Here is a 16,296-nt window from a genome sequence, read left to right on the forward strand (position 1 = left end):
TTACGAGTACCTGGAGCTGAGAGTACCACTAACCTTCAGAACTCGTTTGAGGCTACAAGTTTGATATTGGACAAAAGCTATGTAACAGTAATTACATATTGTGCTCCAGTCACAAAACACAGAGCAGGGTGTCTGTCAAGTTTATTTCCCCAGGAGCCAGTAACAGCATTACAGCCCCCCAAAAAGCAATTGGCCATCAGTGCAATTCTGTAGCTCAAGACTAGTGATTGTGTAGTGACTGGTGTTTGAAAACAAGCCTGAAACCTTGAAAGACAAAAATGTAAGAAGGAAATTGCAAAACATGATCCTTCCATTGTGCAGGGAATGAAGCTTGTGATCTCAAACAGGTTTTAGAGATTCTGACTCCAGAATATCATTAATATCATGAGAAGTCAGGTGTGCAAAACTACAGTTGCACATGATGCATTTTCCTTCAAACCAGAAAGGACGTTGGTAAGTTTAGGCGATGTTGGTAATCTTACGCGATGTTGGTAAGTTAAATGGAATGGGGGGGGTGGTAGGTGAGAGTTATACCATTCTCAGTGAGTGACTAAGAAGCACACTGGCAACAGACTAAGCTGAAAGGAACAAGGTCTGTCTGAAAGAGTGAGTGACCTGCTCCTTACCACTTCAAGCCACAAAGAGTTATGACAAACAGATGGAAATATAGTTATCCTGGAAGAAAAATCTAGGAGAAAATTAATTCTAAGTCCAGAGAACTTCTTACAGCAATGCCCAGTGAACACCAATTTGACACCACCACGTTTTGTATTGCTGGTACAAAGCTGTATACCAGTAGTGACTAATGTCTGTGTCACATAATCTCTCTCTCTCAATTATCTTTTTTGATTCATTTGACTAATCATGAAAGTTGAACTTTAAATAACAATCTAAATGAAGAAGCTTATGCAATCTGTAGTTGTCATGGGTGACCTCCTCTATGCTTTTACAGCAGAGGACTCCAAAAAAAAAAAAAAAGAAAGAAAAACGAAAAAAAAAGAAAAAAATGAGAAAGGGAGAAGGAGGGGAAAGAAAGGGAAGGAAAAGAAAAATTAGGAACCCAGGATGATGTCAGCTACCTAAGTCAGAGAAAAGGAGTCATCTTACAGTGCATCACCAAAAATCATCCAAGAGTTAGGGGGTTACACATATAACCAGTTTATTCAGCCACTGTTGCCAGCAGTAACTACTTCAAATGAGTCACTGCTGGAACTGAAAATCTGTTTGGTGCAGGGGTTCATGAATAAGTCAAAGAATGTCTTCCCCAATTCTGTTACCTGCATTTCCCTGAAGAACTGTTGCAGATTTGGATGGATAAATTGGCCAAAAAATAGACAGCTAAAGTATCCACATCAAGGATGGTGAAGTTTAGGAAAAAGCAGCACACATCTGAAATCAACCTCCTGCTTACATGTCATCAGAGGACAAGGTTGGCAATGAACTCCACAGAAGGGAGGTGAGGGGTGGGGGGAGGAAGGAAAAATCTGGACTCTGTAGTAGCTGGGTGAGTTTAGATGATACACTATTTAACCTCCTTGGGATAACATACTTGACTATCTCATTTTGTGAAAGGTGATCTTAAACTGATGGGAGGGGAAAGCAAATCAGTGTTCTGAAATGAGTTCCCAAAAAATGGGTGAAGAAAGTGGTTTCTTCGTATTTCTTTTCTACTTGACAATTTATCTTTCTTTCCTCACATAACTTGTGTTTGGAGAGTGTTTTACAAAACTCAAAGCCTACTCACAAAACGTATTCTTCCTCCTCTTGTAAATATTGCAGCCTGTTTAAAAATCGAGGGCAAATGAAGAAGACCTAATACCAGAATCCAATTTTGGTTTATTTTCTACTATTTACTGGAGTGCAAGAGCAAACACTATCAGCTAGCCAAGGTCTTGTGCTTGATTCAGCAGCTTCTGTGTTAGGGGGAAGTATTTATTAGAAAAGTGTTGATAGGTTTATGAAATGTTGCTGTTACTTGGGTAAGCTGAGCTGGAGATAACTAAACCAGGACAATAAAATAGCTGTTTAATTGAAGCTGGCATACAATGCTGTTTCAGTCGTGCACTTAGCTTAACTACTGAAATTATGAAAGTGCAGAGCTACTAATGAAAGGCTGTTTTTGCATCCTGACTCTGTGTGCAGCCTAGATAAAGTGTTCTTTCAGTTTAAATATATACTCGATCATGACAAGCTTAGCTACTTGCTGTGACTTTTAAGCACACCCTATGTAAGAGAAAATCAGATTTCTAAATCAAAACAAACCATTCCTGCACCAGACGGAGTGAAAATAACAGACTTGTTTAACCCCTGGAGAAGTCATTGAGAGTTTTGCTACTAATATAAGAGGGAGCAAGCTGATAAACTTCAGAGTCAAATTGAGTGGGAGTACTGGCTGCTTCATGTCGAGCAGGAGAATCTCCCACCCTCCAGAACATCTGAAGGCCTTTACAAATCCACGTTCATTGTTCATTTATTGTCATGCGATGATGTATTAGCCAGGGAAAGCCTACTATCCCAATAGCATGACTAGCCAGCAAACATTAGCATGCTTTGAGAGAAATCTGGGGCACAAACAGTCCTTGGCTGCTTTTACTGACAGAAGGAAACTTTCATTCATTTGGATTATCATTCCTCACACTGTTAAGCTTGCAAATATGAATTCAATAAAGGGGAGTTAGCTCATAGCTTACTGAGATTTCTCATCAAAACTTGGAGCTTTACATTTTGTTTAGCTAAGGTCAGTGATCTGCAGTTAACTCTTCAGTTACTTCATATGGAGCTTGCCAAAATGCAAACAACTTGTATTTTACCAAAGGTAAAACGTCAGTTTAATTTGCTCTCACTGTACAGTGCAGCTGTTAAATACAAGCGCTCCGAAGGACAGACTTCACTAAAGGTGAATCTCTGAGCCTTTAACTGCTATGAATACTTGTCTGTTTAAAAGACAGGACTTCTTAAACGTGTCTCATAAAATCTTTGTCTTAGCTTATCTTTTCAATTTTTAGCCTGGTTGTTCTAATCCACAATGATTCCTTCTTATCAGTAGCCTTGGATTCTGAAAACAAGATATCACTCATTTTGGAGAGAGTTAGACAAGGTGTTAAGTTTGAATGGAATGATCCAAAGACTGATCAGATATGAAATAAGCAGTACAGGAAGGTCAGTCTGATTTTATTTATTTATTTATTTATTTTTCTGAAGCACCAAATCAGCAGCAGGTAGCTGCATGAGACAGATGTTGATTTAGTTCCAATCCACGTTCTTACAGCTACAGACATTACTGAAGTCATTTCAGGAGCCTCATAAATTGTATGCCAGTTTATTTATTTGTCATTTACTAATCTTAGCTGTGCTGAAAGTCATTTTCCATTTTGTTTTGAATCTCCTATTTTAGAAGTCAATTGTCTTTGAAGCAATTTTAAAATTGAGTAATTTCATATTCACATTTGAAAAAAAATCCCAGGAGGGGTTTCCAAACTAATGGCAAATGATTAAAACACCAGTGTTTGTATTTGCCTTATACTTTGAATTTTGTCAGCAGAATTACATTGTCCAAGTAGTATATCATCCCATTATATTCTTAGAAATAATTTGCTGGTAGCACAAATTGAGTGAGGCTACACCTCACCAGTACTGCCAAAAAGCTGGCCCAAGCCAGCATCCACCTGCAAGCTTTCCTAGCAGCTCTTTTATGCTACACAATACAAGCCCACAGCATCTCCTTTGACCATTGGATCATTCACTTTGACTTCTGACCAGCTCTATCTATTCACACTGAGCTTTTCTTATGGTTCCTATTCTTTTTCCCTCTAGAATATATTCCTCCCTACCTACCTCTATCTACCTTTCAGGGTGCTTATGATCACTAGTCTGGCAAACTCTTCATTTTCCTTCTGAGTTTTCTTTCATGCAGCTCTCTCACATTTGGACTCTGAGACTCTCTTTCTAATTCAAAGTTGATTTTCTCTATTTGCCTCTCTCTTGACCCTTTTCTATTGTTTTCTTCTCTTTCTTTTGTTTTTTAGATAGGTCACTTCATATTTGGTCCTGGTGCTCATCTCTTATGTGTCTGGGTTTAGCTTTCCAGATTCCCACTTCAGGGGCTACCTTCTGTGCCACTGTTGTCCCTGTTGCCTGGTGCTTGTATTTCTCAGTTCACACTCACAGACACATCCATCTTGTTTCTTTCAGTACTATGTCTATTTCTAGAATTTAGAAAGAATAGAGTTGTAGGTCTATAATACAGGGATCCCTTGAGATTGAACCAGGGTAGGGCTATGTGTTCCTTACATACATCTTACTCTTCCTGTTCATTTCCTTTCCTGCGATGCAGTCATTTCTTTGTTGCCTCACCAGCGAAGAGCTGTGAGGGTTGCACAGTTTTTGGAACAGGGCTGACCATTGTTCTGCCATTTCCCAGAGAGCTTTTTCTCCCAGAAGTCCAGATCCTGACAAGTTCTTGCATAAATGCCTTATGTCACTTGCGTGAATACTGGACTACTCACATACTTTTGTTAAGACCATACATAAGCTGTGCCGACTGTGGATGTATTCAATATGTGCCAGTGTACAAGGTCAGTATTTTGCCAGAGACAAAGGAGGGCTCTTAAAATGTGTAAAGAAAAGCTAGCAAATAAAGCAGAGAGAGTAAGCCTTTAAAAATAACATTTCAGTCCTTGTAAAAGATCAGTGCCCTGTAAATGTGTTTGTCGTTATAATATTTTTGCAGACATGTACGCTGCAGAAAGACACGTTTTACAATAGTTTTAAGGCTTTTTTTCTACATTTCATTAATGCACTGTGAAAATGTGTGTCATTGTGTAAAATATCATTAGATTATAGTTCTCTGTCTTTTGTAGGTAGCTATTTTGAAAGTACTGCCAGAAACACACAGCACTCCCACAAATTGCCTTTTTTAAACTAAAGAACAGCTTTACAGATTCCCTTGACACCTATTAAATATGAGCTAATACTGCCTCCATGCCACCTACACACCATCTCAGCATCCATTCCATAGTTTTGAATGTCTGTACTTCTACATCCTACACCTTTTCTTGAAAGAAAGAAAGAAAGAAAGAAAGAAAGAAAGAAAGAAGGAAGGAAGGAAGGAAGGAAGGAAAGAGAGAATAAGAACAGCTTTCTCCCATCCTTTCTTCCTCCTCCCAGGAAAAAAAAAAAAAAAAAAAAAAAGGCCTGTAGCAGTAATTGAAGCTTTGGTAGTCATCAATGACAATTTTACTTAATCTTTAAAAATGTGTCATTTTGAAAAATAACATTTAAAGCCCTAATGCTTTTCTAATTAAAATAACTATGACTGTAATTCACAGATGGTTTACTTTTACAGGAGTCTGAATGACATTAAAATTTCAGACTCATATGAAAGCACTTTGTAGCCCAGGAAGTACGGAAAAGTGACTTCTTTAGGGGAAGAACATTTTAACCTTTTTCCCCCTAGGTAAGCAGGAAACACTTTGTGGTTAGAGAAAAGACCGCAGCGAAGACAAGTCGCAGGCTCACAAACTGTAGCGATATCCAGCATATGAAATGCCAACCTTTTTCAGTGTTCCTGCTTTCACTGGACGCCAGAACTGCGCAGAGGAGGCAGGGAGACTAACTTGTTCTCTATCAGCTTCAGAGGGTGTCAGATTTAGTTCAAAGATGGAGCAACAGAGATCTCCAGCAATGTGAACGTAACCTGATGTCTTACAATAGTTTATTCTATACATGCCTCTGTCTAGATGTCTATTCTCAATAGACCTGGCATATGATGTAACATCTGCAGATAGCTTTTATCTGAATGTAAAAAATGAATTTGTATTCTGTCCGTTTTTCATTCACTTAAAAATCATAGCAGACTTCTACTAATGAAGTTCTTAGTATAAGTGATACCATGATAATTCCATTTATGTTGTTCCTTGGGTATGGGATGGGAGAAAAGAGCGCTGATGATTTGCATGTCCCCTAGCTGGCTTTGTGAGTCTACAGAGCCAGATGGCGAACACTTGTAGCTACACTGACCATAAGCTTGAGCAGTTGTCTTGACTGCGATTTTGTGACTGAATGCTGCAAAATAAATCACAACTCCATGTTTAGTTAAGTTACACACTTGAAGTACATCATAGATGTGATCAGTGTGTTAATTACGAGACTAACTGAGAATGGGGTTGTTAATTTTGCTGTAAGCATTTCTGGTTATAAGGGCTCCTTCTAAGGTTTCAAAATGTAACTTTTCATCTCCTTCAACTGATTTTTCTGATTTTTCTACTGTCAAAGTACCATAATCTTGCCCTAATAGGGAGGCATGCTTTAGACTTCCAGTGAGGAAGGAAGGACAGAAACGAGCATTTTAGGAAAAGGAGGGAAAGAGATGAAATGAGAAAAAGTGTACAATTGGGTATAGGCCTTAGACAGAGGGGCTAAAAAAAAAAAAAAAGTCTTCAAAATGGTGTAGAGGGCTTATGGAAAGAAGAAGTGGGGTGTAAACAGAAAATGTCACCAGAGGAGAAGAATATAATTTTAAGAAGTATCTGTATCTGCACACTGGTTTTCTGAGAACTACTCAGAAAAAAAATGCTAGTTTTAAAAACTACATGATAATTTCATTACAGTTAACCATATGAGTAATAATTCAGTTATTCTTACAGAACAATTCTGGATTTAAGGTGATGTGAGCAAGTAGATGAAGATTTTAGTAGCCAAAGCTAGTAACAAGAAAAGTTCAATATGTGATTTAACAAGATGAATAGAAACCTGTTTTTTATGAGCATTTATCATAGAATTTGCAGCCTTTAGTGACAGAATGGATGTGGTAGGAGGAGTCGAGATGAAGTTCTGGTATCGTGGAAGAAAGCTGAAGGTTCAAAAATAGAAAGAATGCTTGAAGGGAAGAGAAGAGTAAATTGACATGGTTTGCTGTGAAAACATGAAAAATTTGCTTGTTCATAACATGGGATTAGATGCCTGAAAGAGAAGCAAACTTAAACTGAAGAAGAAAGTGGTTGACTTATTTTTCTTTGATTTTTTTTTTTTTTCTGAAGAGAGGAGGAAAAAAATTGGGAACAAAAAGAAAGATTCCTAAGGAAATTTAGCAAGTTCTGTTAATGAAGCAGACTGCAGATGATGGATGAAGAAGGAATTCGGAGTGCTAAGAACCAGACAAGGAGACAAGTGTGAAAGTACAGGAAGAAAAGTGAAAACTTCTATTTGAAGTCAGCAGTCAGGAAAATGAGGATGAGAATATGTCCCTGAGAGCCAAGTATGAGAGCCTAATGAGAACTCAGTGAGATTGCTTCAGATGAATATGACGTTATAAAATTATAAGGCATCACTTAAGATAATCTATTAAGTAACCATAATGGCACCATTTTACCAAGGTAGCTACAATTGTAGAAACAGGGCTCTTGGACAAAAGCAATTTTGTTCTGGAATAATAACTTCAATTTGTAAGCAGAAGGATTATTCCAGAATAGATGGTCTGAATAGAGGAGCTATTCTGGAATAGCTAAGCTATGCTAGTATTTCTGTAGCCGCACAGTTTTCTAAAATAGCTGTTCCAGGCATTTTCAGCATGTAAAGAAAGCCTATTCCCTATTTATGAGTTTCTACAGTGGCAAGACAAGTAATATGTTTTTTTAGCACCTTGCCTTCACACACTTTGCAGTAACACAAAAAGGCTTATTTTATTGGGAAAAGAGTTACTAACAAATAAAAAATTAGAAATAATTCTAATTTTGCCATTTGAGTGCATCTGATTTTAACTAAAAGACTAACAGTTGACAATCATTGTCTGTCAGCTCAAACTTTAGCATTAGAGACTCCTAACATTTATTTCAAGGTAGTTTTTCTCTAGAGTAGAGAGAAGGGAAGCCGAGGGACTAAAAAGTGCTCCTGCCATTTCTGAATTTTGTTAATGGAGTTCAGACATGGTATATGTGTCCTGGCTATCTCTGGTTTATCACCACCAGTGAAGTATACCTGACAACAGTGTTTGGATTAAAAGCAGTTAGTTGAAAAGGTGTGCAAATCTCCCTGCCAACTACCTGGCTCCTACATCTATACTAAAAAAAACAGTGGAGCAGGATGGTGCAATGAGAAGAAAATGAGCTTGTGCACTGTGTACAAACAAGAATTGGAATGAATGTCTACAATTTCAGCCAGACTGGTATTAATTAATCAGCATGCTTATAAACCGTACAAAATTATTAGCTAGACAAAAGCTATAATCTTCACTGGATAGCACAGCTACCTGGTACTGTCTTGTTATTTCTTAGAAGTGAAGTTTCTTCTCCAGAATTTCTGAGAAGAAAGTGATATAAACAAAAGCATCATTTCTCCAAGCTTTTTAGTGACAGTATTTGTGGAGTAGCTTTCTTATTTTTTTTTTTTAATTATTATTTATTTTTAAGGCTATTAGAAAGGAATGCTTTTGAAGATTATACAGAGAATAATTTTAAGGATTGTTTCAGCATGTTCTGAAAGTATCAAAAGGAAGGTGTTTCTTTTTGGTGTAACTAATTAACTTTTTCTGTAAAGGGAGAAGAGCATCCATGTATGCTGTTTTTATTAAGACCCTCAAAGAGCTAGATAAATCAAGCAAAGCAAATGCTCAGTGCCAGCACAAGCTCATACGCTTTGTCAATACTTAGGAAAGCTGTTTTCACAAATGCAGCTCTGACTGCTTGATTCTAAGAGGAGACCTGCAGAACAGCTTCAGCTGGCAACTCCAGGAACCAGGGTTCATGATTTTATAGGACACTAGGAATCATTCTTACCAATGGCATTGAGTTTCTCCCATCCTACAATTTGGGCTGAATCTTTTCTCTTCTACTGATGTCATTTGTCTGCTACTGTTTTCTGCTCCACATAGGTTTAAGGTTTCTCACCTTTCTCCTTGCTCACAGTCCTCTGTTTTATGAACACTAAACCTTGTTTTCTAGTAAATTGTCTAACACATTATCACAGAATCATAGAATCATAAAGGTTGGAAAAGACCTCCAAGATCATCTGGTCCAACCGTCCCCCTGCATTATTACCCATTAAACCATGTCTCTAAGTACCACATCATTAGTGTAATTACATCCAGAATGCTTTCTTTTCCAACCCATATTTAATGTGAAGACTGTTTGTCCTGGATGTTTTTGGACACGAAGGGGGAATTTGTGTATGACATCTTGTTTGTCCTTTCTAAATACATTTTTTATTCAACCAAGTGATATTGCCTCTCTGTACAACTATTGGCATTGTACTCTATTCTTAAAAGGCAGATCTGATCTCAGCCCTTAGATGGATTGCATACATACTGTTGTTATTTACTTGTCATCATTTTGGCATTTTTTATTGATGGTGAAGGTTTCCCTGTTGTTTGTATTCTAGATAGGAGTCCGAAAAGTGTTTCTTAAGTACTGGCAAGCTGACCATCTCAACGATTTGTGCCTTCAGCTTCGGAAGAAAATTATAACCTGCCAAAAAGGTAACGATTACAGAGCAAGTATTCCTGAGTTGTCGCCTTGTGCACTCAGAAGAAACGTATTGCATAACAACAACAACAACAAATTTCTCCTCCTTGAATAGTGCTGTATTTTATATATTTCCATATAGACATATTTCCAACTAACTGCTTACACAGATTCTTGGAGATGATGCAAGCATTGGTAATGCTTACACTTTCTGTCTGTGAAACATAATTTTATGGAAAACTATTGACTACAATTAAAAATAAGGAGAGCTTGAATATTTCCTTTTTAAAGTATGTTCATTGATTTTTCAAGGCATTAATATCACCTTAAACTTCTTGTTGCAAATCAAATACAATAACAAAGATAGAAAATATCTGCGTGTTCAAATGTTTGTGAATACAAAGCTAATGATTTAATGTTTGGTTGTCTTTATTTTCTCCTTTTGTTGCAATTTTTTATTAGAAAATACTTTTTTATTTTTAAGCTTTTTTTTTTCTTCTATGTTTTTGTTTTTACTAAGATCACTCTGACATTTTTGGCTCATTTTTTAAAAGAGTTAGTATTCACTGTCTCCTGATTTCCTGTTACTTCTATTCCATTTCCTATCAAAATCTCAAATAACTGCTTCCTTAACACAGTGCATTATTGATCTAATTAGCTGATGTCTGCAACATTTCCCATTAGCACCTTTTTTAAGGAAATCAGAAAGACAAAGACTTACCTTGTTGGTTTTATTGGTCAGATAGACAATATTACAGACTTAAGAATATATAACCCAGTTCCATTTTAACTAACTGTTCTTCCCTGTGAGACTACAGTGAAAAATAGAGGAAACCAAGAGAAAAGTTGAATTTTGAAGTGGAATCAAAATTGTAGCAGTTCAGGAATGAATGTGGAGGGTAACAGCTAGCACAGGTCACAGGTCAGCTGGGTGCTGAAACTTGTGCCTGATTTTGTATCCGAATAACCCTGTTGTATTCATACATTTAGAAAAGCAACAGTGACTTATCCTGTCTCCCTTCTCATGCCGACCTATCAAAGAATGGGAATATTTGCCTTTCAGAGTCCAATTTACAGAGTGCTACACCTCAGATGCATTCATGCTTTACAGAGCTAAGGGAATAGGCACTTGCCAAACCCTGCCTGAAGAATGAAGATGATAGGTTTTCTTGTCTTTTTTTTTTTTTTTGTCTTCTAGTTATCCTTAATTAGGCTAACTTGAAAAGTCTTTTTCACCAAAATTATGTGGTTTTACTATATAACTACGGCTCATCTGTATGTTTTCTAGAATCTGGGAAACCTGAGAAACTAAGGAACTTGTATGAGTAAGAAATAGCTACACATCCATTTTACTACATTAGCTCATGAAATATGCTGCCCTTCACAAATGGGTACAATTGAAACTTGCAGAATTAGCATGCCAAAGAGCACTGGCAGGTTGGGAGCAGGATAGGTACCTGTGCCTTGTTCTTATGTAGTCGTAAAACTGAGATGCATAAACTTTTACACTTGGATGGTGATGCTTAGCAATTAGTAGTATCACTCCTGCTGCATATCCATGTATTTCTACCCTCATCCCTTGCATCCAAAGAAAGATAAATCTCTCTTGATAGTATATTGACTGATAGCAAAATTACTCAATATTTTCTGTAGCGATCTTAAAATGTAGTTATCATATAACTGTACAAGGACTTAAACGGGAAACTATAACTGTACAAGGACTTAAATGGCCTTGTCCAAAATTGTTAGCTGAAGAGAATGTTTTTACCCCAGTCTTACAAGCAATCCCTTCGGTATTTCCATACATTTTGGAAAAAAAAGAAAAAAAAAGGAAAGAAAAAGAAAAAAAAACTAAATTAAATTAAACTTAATTAAACCAAGCTAGGTAAGTTTTTTCTGTTATCCTGAAAGTTAATTTACACAAGCAAAGAAAGGGGTGATTTTACAGGCTCTTTTTTTTTTTTTTCTTTTTCTTTTTTTTTCCTGACAGTTTGAGAACTACATATGGGAAGTTTTGATCATATTGAATCACTGAGAAAATTGATTGCATAGGAAAATCCATCATCTTTAGATTCTTCCATTAAAATTTGTCCAGATTAGGAATTAACATTAATACATTGTATAGACAATAGTTAAAACATTTCTCACAGAAGCCAGATCCATGGTCTACTTGAATTTTGATTATTCTGATCTTTGACTTTAGATGAACTATAAAGAATTAGCTATTTTAATGCCCTGAGCGAGCTAACCTCTATTATTCTAATTTGTGTGAGAATTATTGTAGATCTACATAAATGAGGAATGAGTTTATAACACAGTCTAAGTACTCATACAGTACTGTATGACGCAGAGCAGTAAAGATCTAGGAAATGGCAGTTTCATTTCACATCAGTTTTTGACCTTCTGAAATTGATGTTTTTTTGTTGCTGTTTGTTTGTTTCTGTGTCTGAAGACAAAATCTTTCAAATATCCTCATAGAAAAGGAAACATGGTGAAATGTCCATTTTTTAATGAAAACCTGAGATACTCAGTTCATGAGAATGTGTGGGAAAAAAAATGTCTTCCAAACCTTCCTGGCTAAACTTTCTTGAGCATTTCTTCAAAACATCTCTGCTTTGATGAATATGCTTATTTCAGAGTAGTCTCTAGGTGCTACAGCTAGTTATAATGGGCATCATTTTACTGGGCCATCCTAGCAGACTACTCTGCATCGTTCATGCCTGCCACCAATCCTATGGGAGGTCTGGCCTTGTATTTCCCTTTCATAACCCACCTTAGTGTTGTTACTGACCCCCTCTCATTTTTTAGCCAATATCGAAATACAAATGTATAAGCACACTTGTAAAAATGCAGCTGTACTTTAATATACAAGCTTCTTTTCAAAGTCATCCAGGATTTGATACTTAAATGTTTGTCAAATGCCCAATCTGCTCTGCAGCAGGTAATTTTAAAGAAAATACTGGAAGTGAAGGAGCAATTTTTGATTTTTAAGCTCTGAAATTTTTCATACTTGCGAGCCTTGAACTCTGATAACGTTCTATACATGTATTCATTACCTTCTCAACAGCAACATTATGAATTCATACTCAGTAATGTGTATATCCACTGTGAATTCTCATAAAATTGTCAACAATAAAAACTGTGCTATTAATTTCCTTTTCAACTAAATTGGGTAAGTGCATTAATGTTTCAGGTTTTTAAGAAGTCAGATTTTATTATAGAATGTAACTCCAAGGGATTGAAAATGGCATGGCTGGCTATGATTATAAAAATTGTAAACCTTCAAAGTTGTCCATTATAAATAATATCAAAGTATATGAACTTGAATGTTTCCAAAACCAGTGAATTTTGGATAGCAGCACCATTAGGACATTAACATTACCCTGTCTTGTAATTCATCAGTCAGGCTTAGAGCATCTCTAAAAACAAAAAAATCTTGTTTTAAATATCCAAACAAGGACATAAAAGGTGAAACTATCTTACATTGCCCTCTGCTTTATCTATTTGTTTTATTCAGTATCATCTTACACTCATAGAAGACTAATTGTATCTTTCTCTCTCTACATTTTTCCTTTAGATTAATTCAGCTTGACTGTCATTTGATGTTACTTTGCAGTGCTCCTACAACTAATTACATTGTTAAAAAGGCCTATACGTCGTAGCATATATATATATATTTTTTAATCTTACAACCTCATTATTTTCATTAGTATCTCCCAAACACAAAACAACATCTTATACAGGCTATTTCCTGTTTACTTATGAAAAACTTTTATTTGACCAAAATGATGGCAAACGTTATAAGAAATGATGAAATTTGACCCATTTTTATTACATGTAAGTTGAAAGTCAGCAGTATTTCAGGCACTAGGCAAATAATACTATAAGAAGTGCTTCCCTGTGAGGTACACAGAATTTACTCTAGACCTGGAAAGAAACAGCACCTTGGGGAAATTGAAAACAAGCAAACAAACAAACAAACAAGAAAAGCACCTTTGGCTGGTACAGCTCTTCCTCCTAAACCAGGAGGTATGCTCCAAGAATACTAATACCACTGGTTACAGGTAGAGTAATCAACTTGGTACTGAAGTCATCATGGCCACAGAAGTCTCTGTGCCTTGTGTTTCTGATCAGCTGGGTGCTTCTGAAAATTCAGGAGACTAGGTGGTATTTAGGTTGGGTAGAAACGGTTGAAATGCATGTACATACTTAGAAAAGTAACACAGCTATTACAGGAGATACACCAAAACATAAGGCTGACAAGGAGTGTGAAAACTAGACCTGATAGACACAGAAAGCTGATGCAATATAGATGAAAATTTGAAACTGAAAAATGCAGATGATATGACAGAAACATTTCAGAAATTTGCATTAATTGTTTTTACTGAAAGAAAATGAGCAAAGTCTCAGTCAAAGTTCTTGTGTTGGTTTTGATTTTTGATTTATTTATTTTTTCTGTTTATAGGTACACAGAAATATCTAAAATACTGTTTTAAGTTGATCAGATCCAAACGATCTTATAATTTCTATGGCATTCAATGCAACAATCATTTACTCAGGGGGTTATTTTGAAACAAATGATCTTTTGATCTTTGCTTTGTAAGTGTATGCTTCTGCATTCTGCATCATACATCCAAGTTTCCAGTTGTAATGCAAACAAAAATAACTTTCAGTGAAAGTAAACATTTTGAGTTATGATAGCTTAAATTTGCGAATGAATTTGCTGTCATACTTTGTTTTAAGCACTGGCACTAGAAAACAGGGTTCCATTTTTTGTATGTATATATGCAGTCACATTTCTTTCATTCTTTGTATAAGATGTTGACTGAATTTGATTTATTTATGTTTACAGCAGAACACACAGTAATATTAATTTATTTGCTAATTTGTTAGTTGTCTTTCATTAGTCCATAATTTTTTCTTTTGTTATGGTAGTTGTAAGAGGATTTCTAGCTCGCCAGCGCATGCTACAGAAGATGAGCATCAAACAGCAAGAGGTCACCTCAATCAAAAGCTTCTTGCAGAATGCCGAGGATATGGGGCTGAAAACATATGATGCCTTGGTCATTCAAAACGCTTCTGACATTGCTCGGGAAAATGACCGGATCCGCAATGAGATGAATGCAGCTTACCACAGGGAAAAGCTAGAGGCTAGAAACAGACCAGAGGAAGTCCACAAAAGGTAAGATGAGAAAATATCTTCTGTGCTGGATAGTGAGGAATTAGAGCATGTCCTCAGCTTTTCTTCCCTGCTTAGAAAGTCACGGGAATTCTGGAAGATTTTCAAGTATATGCTCAGCCTGAATCAGTATTAGACACTATTTTGTTTGTGTAGCAGGTAATTAAGTCTAGAAACTAAAGGACAATGGTAATGTACTATTCAAGGGAGACTGAGCTTCATAGGAACATATTCAAGCCTCTGAGGACTTTATTTTTTACATAAATACTTTTTAATTTGAAGATAAATAGATTATAGTTGAACTTTCATCAAACCAAAGAAACAAAAGAAAAACTCATCTAACTTAAAATTCCAACATTGGGAAATGCCAAGATAATGAAAAACAGCTAGGAAGGCATTAAAATACAATAAGATGCAGACTAAGAAATCCTGAATGTGTATTGAACTAGATAGATTTTGAAGAGGATTCTTTGCTCTTATTTAAAAATAGATGAAAGTTTGTTTTGTTTAGCTCCCATCAGAATTTTCAAGAGTACCTATTGTGCAAATCCAGCAGGTGTTGGAGAGCCTTTCTTTCCTTAGCTGTGGTGGCCGAGATCTTTTTTTCCCTCAGACACCTGAATGGGCAAAGGTAGCATTTACAATTACTAGCAAGTATGTATCGGTTGCAGGAAAGTGTCTATAACGTGCTGGACATACAAATATTTATTTTTCCATAGGAACTTAATTCTCATCCGGAACAACTGCCTTTGCTTTCATTGCTTTTGTCAGTGACTTTTATTAAAGTGAAAATGGCAGTGCATCTGCTTAATTAGCTTCAAATATCCCAGTGATTACATATTGGAGGAAATGCCTTTGTAGGAAAGACTGTAATTAAACATTACAGTGAAAACAAATTATCCACTGAGCACCACACTTTCATCTTTAGCTGTTTCATTTACTACATGGGCAGCTGGCTATATCCTGTGCATGAATTCCAGCTCTGCTGGTGATCTGCCATGCAGAAATACAATTTAAAAAAAAAAAAAAGGGATTTGTTTGTAAAATGATGGTATAGACATCTATCTAATACACTGCCACTGTAAGTTAAAAGGTTTTCAGCGTTTTGATTTTCGGAGGAGTAAAATGTTGGAAGAATTTTTGTTAAAAATCAATTTGTTGGAAGCAGCTGATAAATGTCACTTCTCAGGATGCATTGAAATAGCAAAAAATAAAAATAAAAAATAGAATGAGTAAAAGTCCAAAACTGTCGTATTCGTTATCTTTAAAAGGATAACTAATAAATAAGCTTAAACAGGAAGATATATAGATATCTAGGTGGAATAGTTCAGGCAGCCAATGTTGGTGGTTAAAAAGGTCATTAATATTTTAAAGATTTGCATTATCTAAATAGAATTTATTGTTGTCTTTTTAGAAAATAATGATAAAGGCTCAGCATTTGCTGCCTCAGTAACTTTCCATTAAAATGGATTTCCCAGAAATTATCATTCAGATTGGAAACGCAGCTTTTGATTGTGTGCAACAATCAAAGTGTGAACGATTCATTCGGTGGACGTCTGATCAACAATATGCAACTGCTTAAGGAAAGCTGCATTTGTGTGAAAAGGGGCCAGTGTCCTGATTTATCATGAAACAGGAAATGGAAGAAAGCTAGCAGCTTGA

The 16,296-nt window shown here is 36.1% G+C and overlaps 1 protein-coding gene across 5 annotated transcripts in view; it reads left to right on the forward strand.

The window, feature by feature from the left end:
* Positions 1–16,296, forward strand: part of MYO16 (myosin XVI) — a 383,536-nt gene that overhangs the window by 321,560 nt on the left and 45,680 nt on the right. For all 5 annotated transcript variants that reach the window (XM_048077900.2, XM_048077901.2, XM_048077902.2 and 2 more), the window contains 2 exons: positions 9,373–9,469; positions 14,391–14,637. In XM_048077900.2, coding sequence (XP_047933857.2) covers positions 9,373–9,469; positions 14,391–14,637 — 344 coding nt within the window. The remainder of the gene's footprint in view (positions 1–9,372; positions 9,470–14,390; positions 14,638–16,296) is intronic.

The sequence above is a fragment of the Anser cygnoides genome, chromosome 1, assembly GCF_040182565.1.
Source record: "Anser cygnoides isolate HZ-2024a breed goose chromosome 1, Taihu_goose_T2T_genome, whole genome shotgun sequence".
Lineage (NCBI taxonomy): Eukaryota > Metazoa > Chordata > Aves > Anseriformes > Anatidae > Anser > Anser cygnoides.